This window comes from Dermacentor andersoni, chromosome 11, assembly GCF_023375885.2.
Source record: "Dermacentor andersoni chromosome 11, qqDerAnde1_hic_scaffold, whole genome shotgun sequence".
NCBI classification, from domain to species: domain Eukaryota; kingdom Metazoa; phylum Arthropoda; class Arachnida; order Ixodida; family Ixodidae; genus Dermacentor; species Dermacentor andersoni.
In genome coordinates, this window is record NC_092824.1 from 29,828,775 (window position 1) to 29,846,727 (window position 17,953).

The window sequence follows — 17,953 nt, forward strand, 5'->3', positions numbered from 1 at the left end:
TCCGTGAAGATCACGATGTGCTCATTCGGTAGCTGCACACAAGTTTATATCATATCTTTTACCGGCTCCTTGCACGTGGCGATCGTTAACGTTTGTAGGAAGCCTCAGCAAAACAGGTTCCAGGATCTTATCCCGAAGTCTCGTTTTTCGAACGAGGTCCTCCCGATGTCTTAATGAAATATGGTCATGACGCAGGAAGTCGCACTTTCAGTTGTTAGATTTGGCTATTGATGCTATGGTTTCCAGGCAGCTTTTCGGATCTTCAACGATGATGTGTCGAAGAGCGATACCTCTATTGGCTGTTGCCGGACGATCGTTACTGGCGACGCAAGGATTGTTATTATGACTGCTGATTGGGCCATGATCTTCTTAGTAGTCTCGGCCATACAAGCGTACTCGTGTGGTAGTCAGGTTCGCAATGTTTACGTTGTTTTCATCGCTTGCTGGGTGTATCCCGTCACAAAAGAACCTCTACGAGATTCCACGTTGTAGTGATGGTGAAAGATGTTCTAGCAACAACCATGAGTCACGCAACTAATTCTTTAATTGGGGAATATGAAGGCACAAAACGAGTTACACTCGGGTAGAAAGATAGTCGTGAGCGTAGACGTCAACGTACGTCGGATATTCATGCATGATTCGTTGAAGATTGTAGCCCAATCATTGGTGCTTGACAGCCTTCACGGATTCACATTCGTATTCATATTGCGCGTGCGATTCGACTACGAAAGGTTCGACTAAAGCATAGAAAAATTGTATAATTGGTGAGAAAGATCCAGAAGGTTCTGATACAAGCAGCCGCGTCATGCGCTCAGCGGTAACCTAACATTTGTTAGCCGGTGAAACGCGTTCACAGGAAAAATATATACATGTACGTTTGTAAACATGTACGAAAATTTTCTTGTCATGACAACCCTTTTTAGTCATTTGTACACAAAAACTTGTCACATCAGGCTAAAGATTTTACAGCTGCAACTAGACAGCAGTCCGAATGAAAACACGCAACTTCCAAGTGGATAAAAACTATCTAATAAACTTCAGAAGTTCCGCCACAATAAAACCTGACTAAAGATATTCCTAGGGGGACACCTTGTTGTATACTGAAGTTCCAAATGATTTGAATCTAGTACTGTCTCGCTACCGTCACCAGCTTATTTTATGGTATAGAACAAACATCTGATGTGTGAATATACGCGTCAAAGAACAGTCAATGCATTGAACCAAATTTACAAGCAAATACTTTTCATGCGCGTACAATGTAGTTATGAATTGTCGTAATAGTATCTGGAAGTGCTTTCACTCGAAGGCCACTTGACCTTTGGACCTCATATACCTGACCTCAGAGATTACTTTTTAGTTGCCTAGAATGCAGTACCTCCGTTCTCAAATGCTTCTTAAAGAGAAACATTCCATTCTGTTTACGCTGCAAAATCGCTACGAATATGGTTCATTAAAGCTTGTTTGATGGTACACTAAAAAGACCTGCAAAAGAACTTTCTCTAACCAAGTAGGGGTGAAGAATCTTTTTGTGGACATTTCCGCCTTTAGTTACACAAAGCACAATCTTGCAGCCCATTAGGGTTTGTCTTGAAATGATTTTCATAAAGCAATGTTCACCAACAACATACTTCATTGAACAGTTAGCGCTGACCAGGACCAGCAATATTTTTCGACGTTGAAACACCCCAAATACTTCTGGCGACGAAGTCTTGTCCCGCAATTTCTAAAAACCAGACGGAATCTTTCACATATTGCATTCCTGCTGGCACACATGCCTATCGCGTGTTTCTTTGTCTGCAAAACGACATCCGCGCTACGTACACTCATGCGGCGTTTTATCCACGTGCTTTGTTCGGCGGTGACGAGGAAGAGTCGAATTGTTCATAAAGAATCGATTACAGATCTGGCAAACAAAAGCTCTGTTTCCACATTGGGAGTCTACGTGTCTCTTGAGGTTAAATTTGCTTTCAAATGATTTACCACATTTTTGGCATGCATGAGGTTTCTCCTCTGCGTGAGCGTGCTCATGCCTATGCAGATTATCCGCCCGGGCGTATGATTTACCGCATGTTTTGCAAATGTAGGGTTTCTCACCTGTGTGCTGGCGCTTATGGTTATCTAGATGGCTAGACCGCCGGAATGATTTATTGCATATTTCGCATTTGTGGGTTCTCTCGTTTGTATGCGTGCGCCTATGGCTATCTAGATGATTAGACTGCCGGAATGAATTATCACAGATGTTGCATTTGTAGGGTCGCTCGTCTGTGTGCGTGCGGTAATGTTCAGTTAGGTAATCTGCCCGGCGGAACTGTTTACCACAGGTTTCGCATTTGTGTTTTTTGTCACTACGGTTGCGGCAATGTTCTAAACACTTAGACTTCTTCACATAAGCTTGACCACATGCTTTGCAAATGTTGGCTGTGTCATCAGCTTGTTCCTTGGCGTGCCTCTGTAAGGCTTCCCGTTTGCTCGAAACATTGCCACATACACCGCACAACTCTCGCTGTTCCCGTCCTCCGGTTCCAGGAGCACTCCTGCAAGAACACAGAAAGGAGCTCAAAACGGCCGACTCTTGTTACGAGAGGAAAAAAACGCATCTTCATGATTGTGAGGTTGCCAAACAATCGTACGTTAATGATAACGCGACTTTCTGAACCTTAGCGCTAACTTGCTGCATTTAATCCTGGCACTTGATTGGGGATCTAGTTTGGCGTAAATTGAACACTGCTGCCTTTGATGGTCTGTGTGGCTTAGCTTGAAACTAAGAAAGGCTCGTACCTGTCTCACATAGGCTATACATAATTTAATAAGTAAAGCGTGGTTTTGGTATTTCTTGCTACTCGAACGGAGAAGAAATGCCTCGTAATGGTGGTCAGATAAGGAACTTAGCCGATCTAAACATGATGATATTTTTCTCGCATGACACTAGATCCGCTTTTCCGCAATTCATCGCAATTAGCCCCATGATGCTCTCGCTTTAAGACATAGAAATTGCCCAAAGGTGAACTATTCGTTTATTTCTGACACGTGTAGGTGGACTGACTCCCCGTCGGACATCATACGTCTTAGCTCAAGGCCTACATATCGAATACGATGAATAACTTCCGGGTTCAAGTTTTCCTCTAGTTTTTGTATAAAGTCATTTAACATTCAACTCGCATTCGAACTGCACACCGTTCCTGCCGAATGCATCGTGAGAGGGACCCACACAAAATTATTTCCCCGCATACGTAGCAAACACAGATTCTTCAAGTACTTCAGTGTTTTTATGTACAATGGATGAAATATGCTACCGAAGAAGCTAGTATTTACTTTTGTTTTTCTCGGTAAGGCAACGAACGCTGCAAGCGTTGAGTTAGGGCATTGCTGGTACGACATCTTTTCAACCGATTAGTGAAGAAAAATACCTCAAAATACAACGTACCGTAGAGCAGAGACAGCGCGTATAGTGTATGCCTCTTGTACAGCCAGTTGCTCGTTTGAAATTTCTACGCTAAGCACTAGATGAACATTGGTCCCTGTACTCGTGATAAATGGTTTTTGCTTGTATACTAGTATTTATTCTTGTTGTGGTTTTTCACATGGCTCATGTAATGTTATGGTTTGGTTGGAGTCGTGTGGTGTTGCCTTCTACGTGGTTTGTAATTATGCCACCTTGGTCGGCATCTAGACCGGAAGATTTAATGAAGAAATTAGAACTACCAAACAGTCAAATTTCGATTTGATAGAGCCAGGTAAATTCTGGCAAATAGCTCCCTTAGGTTTACGGCAAATACATTCCTGCAAATAATAATTCCTGCAAATAACTATTATTTAGGTTTGCAAGATGGAAAAATTATGGAATCGCTAAGCCTAAAAAGAACAGACGCTTAAAATTTACAAAGTAAACTAGATGAAAAAAATATATATCGCAGTCCTATTAGCTGCATGTGTTGGAGCATCCAGAGCGGAAACTTTCTATATTATTTTTCCAATTTGCTAGTAATCGATACAATTTTTCCGAGGTCTGGTGAATGATCTACCTCTAAAACAGAAAATTTCAGAGCGCTGTGAAATACGTGAATTTCGAGCACTTTAAATGTGTTATTTGGTGCAGTTAATTGAATCGTGGCGGTTATAAAGATGCGAAATTGTTACTTGAGTTTCTCAGCCTTTTCTTAGGTATTTGACGAATATAAAATGCAGCTGCTTCAGTTACAATATCGTCACATTTCTTTGAATACCACAAGATTCAATACTCGTAGTGTGTTGCCAAGCACATTCATTTGATCCTTTCCAATGTACTTAGGTAGTAGATCCTGACCTAGATGTTTTTGTTTACGCGGACACTATATTGCCTGTACAGCAGCTGATATTTGGCATTTAGGTCATCGGAAGTTTTATCCCTCGTGGAAGTGCGTCAGTGCCAGCTTAGTTTTTGCAGTAATATGACAGGAAAACAGCAATATCTCGTTTTATTTTATGAGCCTCCCCTCCGATTAGCATCTTTCCTTCACAATCTTTATAGATGTGCAGTACTCTAGCAGATTTCTAGCCTGCTTACTGACAGCAGGCTAGAAATCTGCTAGAGTACCGCACATTGCGGCGTATTACCAGGCTGGAAAATCGGGCAAGCTTGTGTAGCTTCTTTGTTGCGGTAGGGGATGCACACACTGCCATATGGTGTCCGGTCACGCTGTTGGAACTATGAAGTTCGTCAAGGCCAGCCTCGTCGGTCGAACGCTCAAAACTGCGGATGTTCCAGCCATCAGAGCTAGCCCTACCAAGGAGAAATTACCGAGTAGGGGCATATTGTTACATGGGTAGCCATTCCTGTTGTCTCCGAGTTGCTTTCAATGGAACTTTTCTAAATGTGAACTTACGTAACGCCGTCTTCAGAATTGGCTGACGCTTCCTCTATGCCAGCGCGGCTTGCGTTGGGCATTGCCTTACCGATGTTCCTGATGTGCTCCAGTGGCTGGCAACATGTGCTGACCTTGTCGATGACACCTGCATGACATAAAAGTATAGAAAAGGTGTTTATTAGCCGTAGTGCAAAGGCAATTCGTTGAAATGGATATTTTTAGTGGTAGGGAAACTTTACTGCTGTGCTTCCGAACGCGATGCGTTTTCTTTCTGCAACTACGTCTTGAAGGCATGTAAGAACTTCGTGGCGATGGGGAAGCCGAGCACGATCAAGATTGCGCAGTGTTCGATTCTCGTAAAAATTACAACGTTTTATCGCGACCCGCAGGCAAAACACGATAGTGCTCGAAATTAAATACGACATGTCGGTCTCTTGTGCGTGAAACCCTTGACCCAACATATTTTCCGTGTTATCCAGTGCCTCACGAAGTTCTTGCTTATTGGGCTTCTATTATGAGCAGCAGCCATAGCCCGTCGCAGACGACAATGCAAAAAGTGAGAGGACGCATTTCTACCGAGGGATGTAAAATTTTTGTTTGACGTATGCCCTAAATATATTGACCTTCTATGACACACGTCCGTCATCGAAATACCTACTCGCCTTTCAAAAACTGGTTATCAAAACCCCATTTGCTGACTCGTGTAGGTGAAGTCCATAAGCACTGGCTGTAAGCACTGCAGGTTTACCAGCTCATTACGAGCATTAAAACTGCTGTCCTCGCCAATGTTCCTGCGTAGGCCATCAATAGACTATAGGGCAACTTTCAAAACGATTGCTCAATATGCATATGTAACAGTCGCATTGCAGACAGCACGTTAGCTTACATTAATGCTTACAGCACATGAGCACGTTAGACTCTGGCAGCGGCAGCGGTGACATACGCACGTCATTTAATCATCTTGTCTGGATTTTCGCAGAAGCCGGCGCTTCATCTGATACCTGACCAGGACTGTTCTGCGTGTCCCGCCGTCTGCCTGACTGTACCGTAACCACGGCCTTCTGTCGCTTGTGTCTTGGGGGCGGTGTTTTCACTGGAAAGCTGGTTTCACTCGGGCAGCGGCAGCGGCGATGTACGCACGTCAGTTAAATAAACTTGTCTGGATTTTTTCAGGTTGATGGCATTTCTTGTTCTGTGTTGTAGCATAGCTCCTCCCCTGTCGTCGCGGTTGCTGCCACGAGTCTTGTAGTGCTTTTACCTTGTCGTGACTACTCGTTAGAGTGTCGCATATGCCATATCTGTGCCGCCCTTACGCTATGCAGGGTTCTGGCTCTGGAAGCCTGTGCGATGTCGCAAAGTCTCTTGCTGATAAGCAGCCAGGTACTATTAGGAAGTCAGAAAAGTGTTGGTAGAACTGACAGCTAAGCTTGAGGCGTTTGCGACGGACATGAGAAATGTCGTTGGTGGTGTTGCTAACTCCAATACAGAGATTCGCTGTGAACTTGGAGCCATTCGCGACTCCATTGGCTTTATGAACGATAGTTTCGAACCATTCAAGAAGGATGTCGACGCGTTCCGTCGCGAGCTGACTGTAGTGACGGCTGAAAATCAGCGATGTAAAAGAGAAAATGAGCAACTAAGTAAAGAACTAAAAGAAGCAGACAGAAATAGTTGAGCTTAAACAATAGAGCAGGAACATTAACCTTGAGGGTAAAGAACTACCATTAGTTGCAAGCGAAGATCTGAGAAGAAGTGTTGGACAAATTGCCACACGTATAGGCACAAGTTGTCATGGACAACGACATTGATGTAGTACATCGTGACCCTTCCGAAGATAAAAACAAACCAAATGTGATAATAAAGTTTTCGACTAGGTGTACACGAGACAGAGTACTTTCCGCTGCGCGAACCGCTAAGGTAAGCACTGAGACCCTGGCCTTTGAAGAGAGTAATCCTGTATATATCAATGAGCATCTGTGCGTTGAAAAGAAGCGTCTGTTGGGTAAAGCTCGACAACTGAGGCGAGAAAAAGAGTGGAAATTTGTGTGGGTGTCACAGGGAAAGATCCTGATGCGGAAGTCTGAAAATTCGCCTGTCCTACATGTTACCTGTGACTCGGACCTAGACAAGGTGCGTTAGTTTACCCGCTATTGCGTACTCAACGCCACTTATGTCATGGTGGCAACAGATAGAATGGCTCAAGAACGATCGAGGAACCTATGGTTCTTCTTGCTTTTCTCGATATTTTTGAAAAAAGTTAAAGGCGCGTTTCTTCAGACACCCACGCACAGTTTCCGAATCTGTGTGGTTTCGTACCTAGCAAATGCGTCTGATAGTGTCTTTATGTATGTGAGCTCTAATGTACTGTCGGAAACAGAAATTCGTTTTATGAACGTTATCTTTTTGACCAATATTGTACACTTTAGAGTATATGGTACATCAGTGTCGCACTCATTTGTTCTTGGTTGCTAGTGTTGCAGTTGAGGGCGTCGCCCTCATCAAAATTAAAATTCCCCTTAATATTCTCTTCAGCAGTTGGTCTTGCATATATAGCATCTTATTCGTCTATGCCAACGGCACTGTTTCTACATTGCACTGGCTGTCTTGTTTTTTTCAGAGAATTAAGTTTCAAAATTGCTCTGAAATGTACTAGTCCCTCTGAATTAAGCACGAGTGTTGCGCATCAGCGCCCATCGACTCAGTTTCCTGCATTTGAAAATACAGTCAGCCCGTTCTAAAGAAGACGAATTGTGGAATTTTCTAGATGAATTTAAATTTAAATTTTCTGTCTATATGTTGACTGAAACTTGGTACCGCTACGGCACCAATATTGTGCATATTGATGGGTATAATGTGGCCTACATAAATTGAGAAACTAGAGGTGGCGGTGTATGCACATATGTGGAAACAAGTGTCAGCTGTCCGCACATTGATGAATGGTCTCGATGCTGTGAAGGCATTGAAATTCTGTGTATAAAATTCGAAAACTCTGTTTATTAGCGTATAGACCTCCTCACGGCAACATCAGCAATGTTCCTCAATTTTTAGATGAATTCTTTTGGTTTGTTAATGAAAATAATTATACATTATTGCTCGGAGGTGACCTCAACATCGACATGCTCACAAACACTAGCAAACAAACTAACCTGTCAAATCTACTTCTTTTGCATGGCCTTTCAAATGTTATAACTACCCCAACTCGCAGTACAGCTGTTACAGCAACCTTGATAGATCTATATATAACAAATTCTGCTAACCTACTACACCTTGGTCCGAAAAGTATCACTGTCAGTGATCATTTGACAATTTGCCTAATTACTACGGTTGAAATTAAACAGAGGCACCGGTGAAATCAGAGATTTATTTACAAGACATTGTTCACAATCTTTCTTGCTTTAGTGACGAAACAATGTCGTTCAGCTGGGATGACATACTCTCCTCTTCATCACCTGATATCGCCTATGACCGCTTCATTAAGATCGTGTGCACAGTATACGAAAAACGCTTTCCTTACAGGTACGTAAAAAAACCTAAACACGCTCGCAAGCCATGGATCTCCTCTAAGCTAATCAAAATGATAAAAGAAAAGAATAGGCTGTAACATGCGTTTTTGAACGGCCTTCACCCAGATGAGTTGAAGGAGTTTAGGAAATATCGAAATAACCTGACTAAACTGCAAAAACACGCTAAATGCGACTATTACTGCTCTATGTTCGATGGTATCGCTGATGCAAAGCAGACTTGGAATTAGCTGAATTCTTTTATATCATCAAGGCGACCCGCCAGTACTATTAAAGAGCTCAAGGCTGGTAATGAGGTTCTTAAAGATGAAGCACTCGCCAATAAAGTTAATGATTATTTTGCCTCTCTAGTTGAAAGCACCTATGATCAAGATGCCTGGATGTATTTGCCCAGTCCCCTTACACATCATTGTATATTGATGAGACTGATGACATAGAGGTTTGAAATGTGTTCAAAAATTTTAGGCCATCTAAAAGTGAGGATGTGCACGTATTAAAAATACAACCAATTCTTTTTGTTATTGACCTGCTCACCCCTTGCCTCACTCACATTTACAACATCTCCCTAACCTCTGGCATTTTTCCTCAGCAGATGAAAATTGCAAGGGTAGCTGTGGTGTACAAAGGCGCAGAAAGGGAAAATTTAAGTAACTGTAGACCAATCTCAATTCTTCCACTGTTTTCAAAAGGTTTAGTAAATAGTATTCTCCTTAGTATGACTGCCTCTTTAAACAAATATTCTGCTTTAACACCATGTCAATATGGCTTCAGGTCAGGCTGCTCGACTGAAACTGCTCTTCTTAATTAAACAAAAAGAACTAATTTTGAAAAATATAGAGGCGAGGAAACTAACATTGGTAGTATTCCTTGATTTCTCAAAAGCTTTTGACACAATTAACCATGGAACACTATTAGCAAAATTGAACTGTTATGGTGTACGCCGAATAGTTTTAGATTTAATTAGAAGTTACATAACCAACAGAAAGCAATGCTTATCAATAAATCGAAAATTATCTTCGTTTAAACTTTTTGGGCAAGGTGTGCCTCAAGGTAGCATATTGGGACCACTTCTATTTATCATTATATAAATGACATTGTGAATATTGATGATTCGATTAACTATATAATTTACGCAGACGATACTAGTTTATTCTTCTCAGGAACTAAGGAGAATGAACTCATCAATTTTGCAAATGAAATACTTCACAAAACATATACTTGGTCTGTAAAAATTTCTCTCCAGTTAAACGGCTCCAAGACAAAAGCAGTCCTCTTTAGAGCGAAGTCCACGCCTTGTGATCTCACCCAGTGCCTCACACTCAATGACACAAAAATAGGACTTTCCACTACAGTAAAAACATTGGGTGTTATCTTTCATGAATTGATGCTATGGGACCACTACACCGATTACTTACGAAATAAACTTAGTAAAGCATTAGGTATGTTGCGTAGATTCCAGAGGCTACTACCAATACCCCAGATACTTATGGTTTATAACGCACTATTGGCTTCTCACCTGCGCTGTTGTAACCTCGTCTGGTTAAATAGTACTAAGAAATCATTAGGTAATTTAGTTTCAGTTCAAAAGAATGCCTTACGTGCTATTTCAGACTTGCCTTATAATGCACATACGCGTGATATATTCCGGAAGTTCAATATTTTATGAGTAGACCACCTTTACGAGTATCAACCTATGTGTTCTTTTAAACGTGACATGATTAAGGGTACTAATCATATCATAAACATCGCGAACTTGCAGCGGAATCCTTCTTTTCGCCTAAATCGATATACAAAACACTTAGAAGTCCGCGCCCTCGGACTAACTATGGCCTTCAAGCACTCTCCTACTGTCTTCCCTCAACACTTAACAAATACAGCCTAAATGATGTAAACATGCGCCATATATCCAAGAGCACATTACTGCAAAAATTTCTGTGAATGTTAACTTTTTGATTTGTTGGTTCGAACGTGTTTCTTTACTAATTCAAAGTTGTCATTTCTGGTTTTCTTGCATATATGTATGCATATATGCATGTGTGTACGTATGTATATGTGTAAATGTTTTATATATATGAGTCTGAATATGTATATATTAACCCTGCCACAAGTATGTACGACGAATATCTCGCCATGTTGCTGCCTGTTGTTCATGGGGAGGTGGGACTAGTCAAGCTGCCATTATGGAGCTTTTATCCTGCCATTCCTACCGCTTTGTATACATCAGTGTACTTATGTGGTAAAATAAACTTCTTCTTGAAAGAAATGGGAAAGGGGTAGTTCGCGTGGCAATATCACTTAACTATGGAACGGAAAGTCTCCAAGCATGGTAAAAGTGTGGACTGTAGGGATAGCTCAGCAAGTATTGTAGCTAGGTCCACATCTTCCTTATAACGGCGCAGAAATTGCGTGAAACTGAAAGGAAAACGCGAGAGACCTAAAAGGCGGAAATTGTGGCAGAACCCTCCTTAGGACGACTATGGACGCTACTGCAATAACATTGAAACTGCCGGGACACGCCGTATTTTTGAATGCGTCTTTATTTACAATATGACGAGGGGGGAGGTGAGTTGGCTAAGAATGTTTACGGCATTACTGCAGCCACATGCCTTAGTATCTATGCCTTCGTACGCTAAAGAAAACACTCAATGCGGATAACAAACCAGAGGAACTAAAGACTTGAATTTCATCTTTGAATTTGAATGATCTACAGTGTGATAGCATAGGCGTGTATTAAGGAACTCATTTTTTATTGTCTGGCATTCTCTCCTTAATTACTCGCGCCGTTAAAGTCGCAACGTTCGTCAGGCCTACAAAAGCGGTTGCGCAGATACTGGCAGAACTAATAATGTTTGACGTAGCCATGGGAAGCTAATCACCTTACAAAAAAGAACGTTCAGGTTGGAAGGCCGGTGTTTCAGCATGCGTAGATTTTCGCGTTTACAAAGCATTACAATTCTTAAGTCGTGGCACACTCACTCGAAATTGTTGGGTACTGCGATTGTTACTCATTCAATATGAATAATGTTCAAGTTTCGCAAGCGCATAGTTGGGATATTTGGTACGAATTTGTGACAACAGAGCGCAAACAACTGCCCAACGATTTTGTTTGTCCAGGCATTGCATTAATACAAATATTTAAGTCTGTTTATGCTGCGGCTGTGGCTTGGCTTGGCTTGCTTTTTGTGAAAGGACTAAGAGCTCCATTATAAACTGTTTTGGCATGCCCCAAATTTTACACTGTAACTTCTGGATTCGGCCGCAGTGGGATATGTCTGCTGCTCGTAATATGCTATTGTTGAGCCATTCTCACACTTTGCCTAAAACTTGACATAACCATTACGACCCTCCGGTTTAGATATCAGAAGCGCCGCGCTAATTACACATCGAACGCGGCATTGGCATCAAAGCACATGCTTTGTCAACCAGCGTGATTGGTTTAAGGAAAACATTATCACGGTGTTAGGAGGTCAAACCCACCTGGATTCTGCTTGGCAAATAAAATTGTAGACCAACGATCATGCGATGATTCCATTTACAAGCGAAATAATCACTGAATGGAATGTAGAGTCTAGGGTTCTGCCCTCATTATTTTGTGCCTTACCAGCCCACCGATACAAGAATGAATTCTAAACATTCTAGTGCATAGGTTATGTATGAATTTGCATACAATTAGAGAAGCACAAATTTCTTAGTAAGGACATTTATAAACTGGTTCATGCGGGAACCGTCTTGGCGGCATTGGGCAAGTGCATTCTTATACGCAATAAACGTACCGCTACCATGGTAACCGTAGGGGCTATTTGCCATGTTTGTGCAAAAAGCGATTGACAATAGCCTACGTACCGTCGACGTTGCAGCTATCGTCGGTCGTAGGCGTGTGCTGCGTGTTCCTCTGGTAACGCAAGGCCTCGTCGGAAATACTGCAATTGTTAAAGTATTGGTCAGACAGTTACCAGCTGTGAGAAAAGAAAAGGTGAAATTATGTTTTAATAAAGCAAAGTTCGAAAAAGAAGCCTTGTTTTGTAAATGCGCTACTCGCGATTGTTTGTTCTCATTAAATACCGACTATGCTGGCTGGAATAGGGCGAACAGCAGAGTCGGGGCAATACATGGTGCAAAGCACTTATCCCCGATAGATGAAACTGCGCCTTGACTTGCACGAATGCTGTCAGTTTTACTGTTAAAGTACTTACAACGTGTTGTATGTAGTTTGCTATACAAAATTCTTGCTCCACTTACTACAGTGATAGAATCCTAGCAATTATTCCGGAATAAAGTCTTTCCCAAAGGCATTATCACCACAACCCACTATGAAAGCATCATCTTATTACTCGCCCTTCATACATTTCATCCAGTTCTGATCACATGTTTTAAGTTGGTGTTCCATATTTTAGGACAAAAATGTGTCATGGCTCCTTTATTCATAAACCAGCGCCGATTGCAACGACCTTCCTCCCTCCATCGCTGCCATTTCTGACGTTGGCAATTTGAAGACTGCTGCATTTTCTGCCGTTTTGTAATACCTATTATTGTATAATTATGTACTGTATTTTTTTTCACTTACCACTCCTTTCTGTAATGCCTCCGGGCCAGGAAAGTATCCAAAATAAATATATAATAAATAATTCAATATTTAATGGATAAATAAATAAATCATGGCACACGGTCTTTTGCATCTCTAAAACAGGTTGAAATATAACAATGACACTATGCAGATGGTTTCTGCAATTATGATGGAAACCTGCAATGATATTAGAATTATTATTGGTGCCTCCCTGAGGCGCTTCGTCAACGCCGTGGTGAATGTGGCTTTTTTTATGTCAATTCCAATTATGACTCATAGATCCGTCATCTATGAGGAATATATCAAATTTCATACCCGGCGTGGTTGCTCAGTGGCTGCTGAGCACGAGGTCGCGGGATCGAATCCCGGCCACGTCGGCCGCATTTCGATGGGGGCGATATGCGAAAACACCCGTGTGCTTAGATTTAGGTGCACGTTAAAGAACCGCAGGTGGTCGAAATTTCCGGAGTCCTTCACTACGGGGTGCCTCATAATCAGAAAGTGGTTTTGGCACGTAAAACCCCATATTAAAAAAATATCTAATTTCAGGTACTAAGTGAAATTATGGGCTCAAGTGTCTTGCTCCGTGGAATACAACCAGATTTCTGCCTCTTAGCCAAGTATTAATTTGAATACATACGAGCAAAATTACGAGTTCGAAGGAAGTAATGATGAACTAGAATGCAGTTCTTAAATTTTTGTTTTCAAGCGGTGCTAAGTTTGGTTCTATGTCACTCACTGGACCCTATATAAGAACTCTTCCAATGATAAAGATAATTGTGAGAACGCATGAAAAATATCCTAAGACTGATGCGATGCTTAGCAAGAAAATAGCTGATATGCGACATGCAACTGCATTCGTTCACGAATGGTAAAGGGCACCGTAGAATGCCATTATTCCCACTTCTTTATCACTGTGGTACTACCTCACCCCAGTTTGCTATTTAAAGAAACAATTTAGAACTGAGTAATCTAAATTTAGGCTGTCAAAAAAAAAAATACCTTGCTTGGCCGCACAACTCCAAGCCGGGAAAGTGTGTTTGGTTGCGCACTTGTTTTCCTTAAGTAACACATGCAAACGGAAGAACTCGTTTTAAACCAAGTTGTGGCTTTTCATGCACGGGGCTTACATTTTAATAAAGTAAACCTTTAAGCGGGCAGTACTCACTTCGTAAAATTGTTTTTGTTATTTGGGAAATAACAGTATTGCTGCGCACTTTGTCGAGTTTTCTAGAAAAACACTTATTATTCAGCATAACTGTTGTTCACTGCGGTAAAACTAATTCCGAAGTTTTACGTGCAAGAGCCATGACCTGATAACACGCATACCAAATTTAGGGGGACTGCGCATAAATTTTGACCATCGAGGCTTCTGTAGCGAGCACCTAAATGCAAGTATTCAAGAGCCTTTTTACAGAGCACTTTCATCGAAATAAGGCGTTGCCATTCAGAATTGTACCCCGGACTTCGAGCTATAGCACCCCATGGCGTGTGTGCAGTGCAGGAATTACACATCAATGAAAAATAGTTTCCTCTTTAAGTATACGTTCGCTTCATTTTCTCAAAAATCTTATCCTGAGCGCTAAACAGCCGACTTTGCGCGAAACATGGCAATATCTTCGCACCACTCTAGCATTGACGCGACTTGACATAAGAAAGCCTGCGATTTCAAAGCTCATCCTGGCTGTAAAAAATGACTCGTTTTAGGTGGGAACAAGTGTACATATGTTAAAGCCTAATATATGGGTCATGTCTAAGGGCAACAGTATTCAACGAAAAAAACTGACAAGTGGTAAAGCTCACGTTGTGTAGGCGCTCAAAGTAGATGAAGCGTCCAGGGTACCGTCACGGTTTGCACTTGGTGTTGCTTTGTCCTTCATGCTTAAGTCGAGAGGCGTGTATTCGTTGCTGCTTTCTTCAGCCATGCCTGATGTTTCGATGTCGTATAACTGGCGCCTATTGTCGACTGGGCGTTGTGGAATCACCGCGCTTGCGCACTTAATGCCAAGAAAGAACGGAAACTAATAAAACTTTTATCACTTCGCGGTTTCGTATAAAATGATACCGCATATCCGTAAAAAAACTAGACGTTTGAGTCCGCCACTAATTTGACACTTGTGCACAAAATTTTGAACGCCACCAGAGGTACGCCGATTACCCGTGCTATCTATCCGCGAAATAATCTAACTAAACCAAACCTCACTTACTACGAAAAACAAGTACATTTATCGGACGATATCGCTACTTTTCTTTCACGCTCCTCTCAAAGTGAAGTGCACATCTTGCTGGGAAGAAATTGTTGCAGGTGTAAGCGCTCGTAGAAGCGCAGGAGGTATACAAACTAAGTTAGCCCTTATTAGCGTATGATTACCAGATGCTACAATTCTGCTGACTACGGTTGCCCTCTCTGGCTCAGTTGAAGTGAAGCAGGTAGTTCTTATCAGCTGACGAGTGACGCTCGCTTGGTTCTGTTACCCACAAGTTGCAGTGCTGTATTCCCTAAGCACAAGCGATAGAAAACTACACCTGCTTCGCACTTGGCGCGAATATTCGGTAACGAACGCTCATGCGCCGTGCATAGCCGTAACTCAGTCATGCACAGCACAGCGGGGACAGTTTTGTGTGATTGCTCTACAGTCGTAAATTGCATTTGATGCCAAGAACGACGAGTGTTGCTGTCTTTAAAAAAATACGTTACTTCCCACTCCCGCCTTGAAATATTAGTCTTGCACAAACTTTACCCAAAAATGAATAACAAAGAATCAAGTGTGAGCTCTTTGTGACAGTTGCGAATGTGGAGCCACCGCAACTAAGGGACCGCGAGCAGAAACAAGCCGAGTCAACAGTCGAGTCAGTTTTTTCTGTGCTCTCGCCGTGAACGAATTCGCGCTCATGTTGCCGCCATCGTATGAATTACAAGGGGGACAGGTGCCATTTAATCGTGCTTCTATTGCTTCGTGAAAATGGTTGCGGTACAAAAGGTACCGCCGCTGCAAACACGACTGAATACTGAGAACAAATAGCGGGAAGTTATGACGTCCATGGTTTTTGAGCTTGTTCTACATCGTGCAGGCTTCAGGGTGCTATTTGTACTTGCTGTAGCTTAGCCAGTTGAAAGTGCATTATACTGAGCATCAACAGGCTATTTTAACACGCTATCGGCTCAGACAACGCTAATATATTGAAGTAAATTATGTCAGTATACATTACGTAAGTAAGAGGGAAAGTTGTAGCGAACGCGCTGTATGCAGCGCAATATCGCATGCAGTCTATGAGGACAGCAATCTACATATGCAATTCACTGACGTCACATAGAAAGTTCACAGACGCTCATTAGCTGGTACAAGTGTAGTGCAGTAATTGCTTTCGTCAAGAAAACAGACCGGTGGGCTAGCTGGTACTGCATAACTTCAGGCAAAGCGCAAAAAGGCACGTAGGACAACATAAGTGAAGCACTCTGTCTTCGTTCACTTCTGTTGTCCTACGTGCCTTTTATGCGCTTTGCCTCAAGTAATTTATTTATTGCTACTACCACACACCGGTTTCATTCTTGGTTCTTAATGTGTTTCGGAAACGACATACGTGACAGTGTGTCGCTATTGTAGAGGCATATGTGCTCCAAATCCACAACGTAATGGCATTTCATTGCGTGCTTTGCATATTCAAAGCTTTCTCAATAAATACTCAATAAGCATTAACATCAAATGCAAACATAGCTGGACATTGCATGAAATGCAAGCATAGCTGTAGATTGTTCACGCACTTGCGTAAAGCTCGTAAGTACATCGCTTACTCAACCTATGTAATACTGTTGCGGTTGTGTGACAGTATCTAGTGAATACTTCGGTTTATGCAATAGCTTACATTAAAATAAGTGATTACAGTGTTTCTATTCGTTTGCGACAAAATTGATGCTTGCTAATCTAGTTAAAGACATCCAGTAGTTTAAATCGAGGTGAAAAAATTATTGATTGTCAAGAAAAAATGTGCCGTAGCCAAAGTTGCCATTACGATGACCTGCTTGACTCAACTAAGGAATTATTTGCCATAAGCCTTCGCTTTTGAATGTTTCCCCAGCTGGCTCACCAGCCTGTAATTTTATTGGCGTAGTCTGTGAGACACCGCTTTAATTTCATGAAATTTCCTTGAGAGGGTATCGGCGAAGTGTGCCCCGGGCTTTGTTTTGTTTGTTTGGCGTCTTTGTGCAATCCTCATTCAACCAGCCTTCTGCACGTATTGCCATTCGTATGCGGAAAGAGCCTTCTTAATGCGATATCATTAAGGGCCCCGTGTCGCAGAAAATGCGCTGGACGCGTCCGGGAGAGGCGTGCCCTAAAGCGAAATTTCGCGCTCCTACATTATTGCATGTGTATTTGCCACGCGTTCCTTATGACATGTTGTATGTACGGGTGATACTGCAAAACAATTCTATCCCGAAAATATCTCACATCTTGTCTTACATTCATCGCAAGGTATTCTCTCAGAATTTTAAGAATGACAGCTCACAAACAAACATAGTGAAACAAAACACCGACAGCACATGCCTTTTATGATAAATCTTTTTAGACTGAAATAGTAACAGTTCCAATCAATAACAGAAACCTGATAATTTTTTTTCTTCGGCGCGGCTGTGCACAGCCTCCGGGATTAGCCCGCGCAAGAGGCTGCATTCCTACGAGAAAACTCGCCTCCGGGCATAGCATTTCCAGTTAAATGGTGTGGTTACGTATGCTGCAGCTGCCGGGAAGTGTGAGAACCAGTCAGGGTTCTTTTAGTGCTGTAGCGTTCCCCTCCTAAAGGCGAAGCTTAAGCGTCCTGCAAGTTTTTGCTGAGTCTACAATTATATCACTAGAGTATGCTACTGCATCGTCTATGCTAAATTTCGCGGTATAATGGCGTGTTAGACATGGTTATTCTTTAAATATTCAAGGACACCTAAGTACTTCTTGTGAGTTGTGAATACGGAAGTATTAATGTCCGATTGAACGCTGTGCTTAGTGATCCTTCGGCAGAAGCACTTCGTT

At 42.0% G+C, this 17,953-nt stretch overlaps 1 protein-coding gene across 1 annotated transcript; it reads right to left on the reverse strand.

Moving 5' to 3' along the window:
* Positions 1-858: 858 nt before the first annotated feature.
* Positions 859-15,019, reverse strand: LOC129381597 (uncharacterized). Its single transcript, XM_072285342.1, has 4 exons — positions 14,733-15,019; positions 12,209-12,285; positions 4,863-4,989; positions 859-2,534 (listed from the first exon to the last, which is right to left on the reverse strand). The coding sequence occupies exons 1-4, from the start codon at positions 14,852-14,854 to the stop codon at positions 1,814-1,816; spliced, it is 1,047 nt and encodes a 348-aa protein (XP_072141443.1). The 5' UTR covers positions 14,855-15,019; the 3' UTR covers positions 859-1,813.
* Between the last annotated feature and the right edge of the window lie 2,934 nt (positions 15,020-17,953).

Bases quoted from the DNA above. Each gene is read 5' to 3' on its own strand.
- LOC129381597 (XM_072285342.1), bottom strand. From the start codon at position 14,854: ATGGCTGAAGAAAGCAGCAACGAATACACGCCTCTCGACTTAAGCATG. The intron at 12,286-14,732 runs GTGAGCTTTACC...TAACAATTGCAG, and splicing joins ACTTTGAGCGCCTACACAAC to TATTTCCGACGAGGCCTTGC. The intron at 2,535-4,862 runs GTAAGTTCACAT...GTGTTCTTGCAG, and splicing joins AATTCTGAAGACGGCGTTAC to GAGTGCTCCTGGAACCGGAG.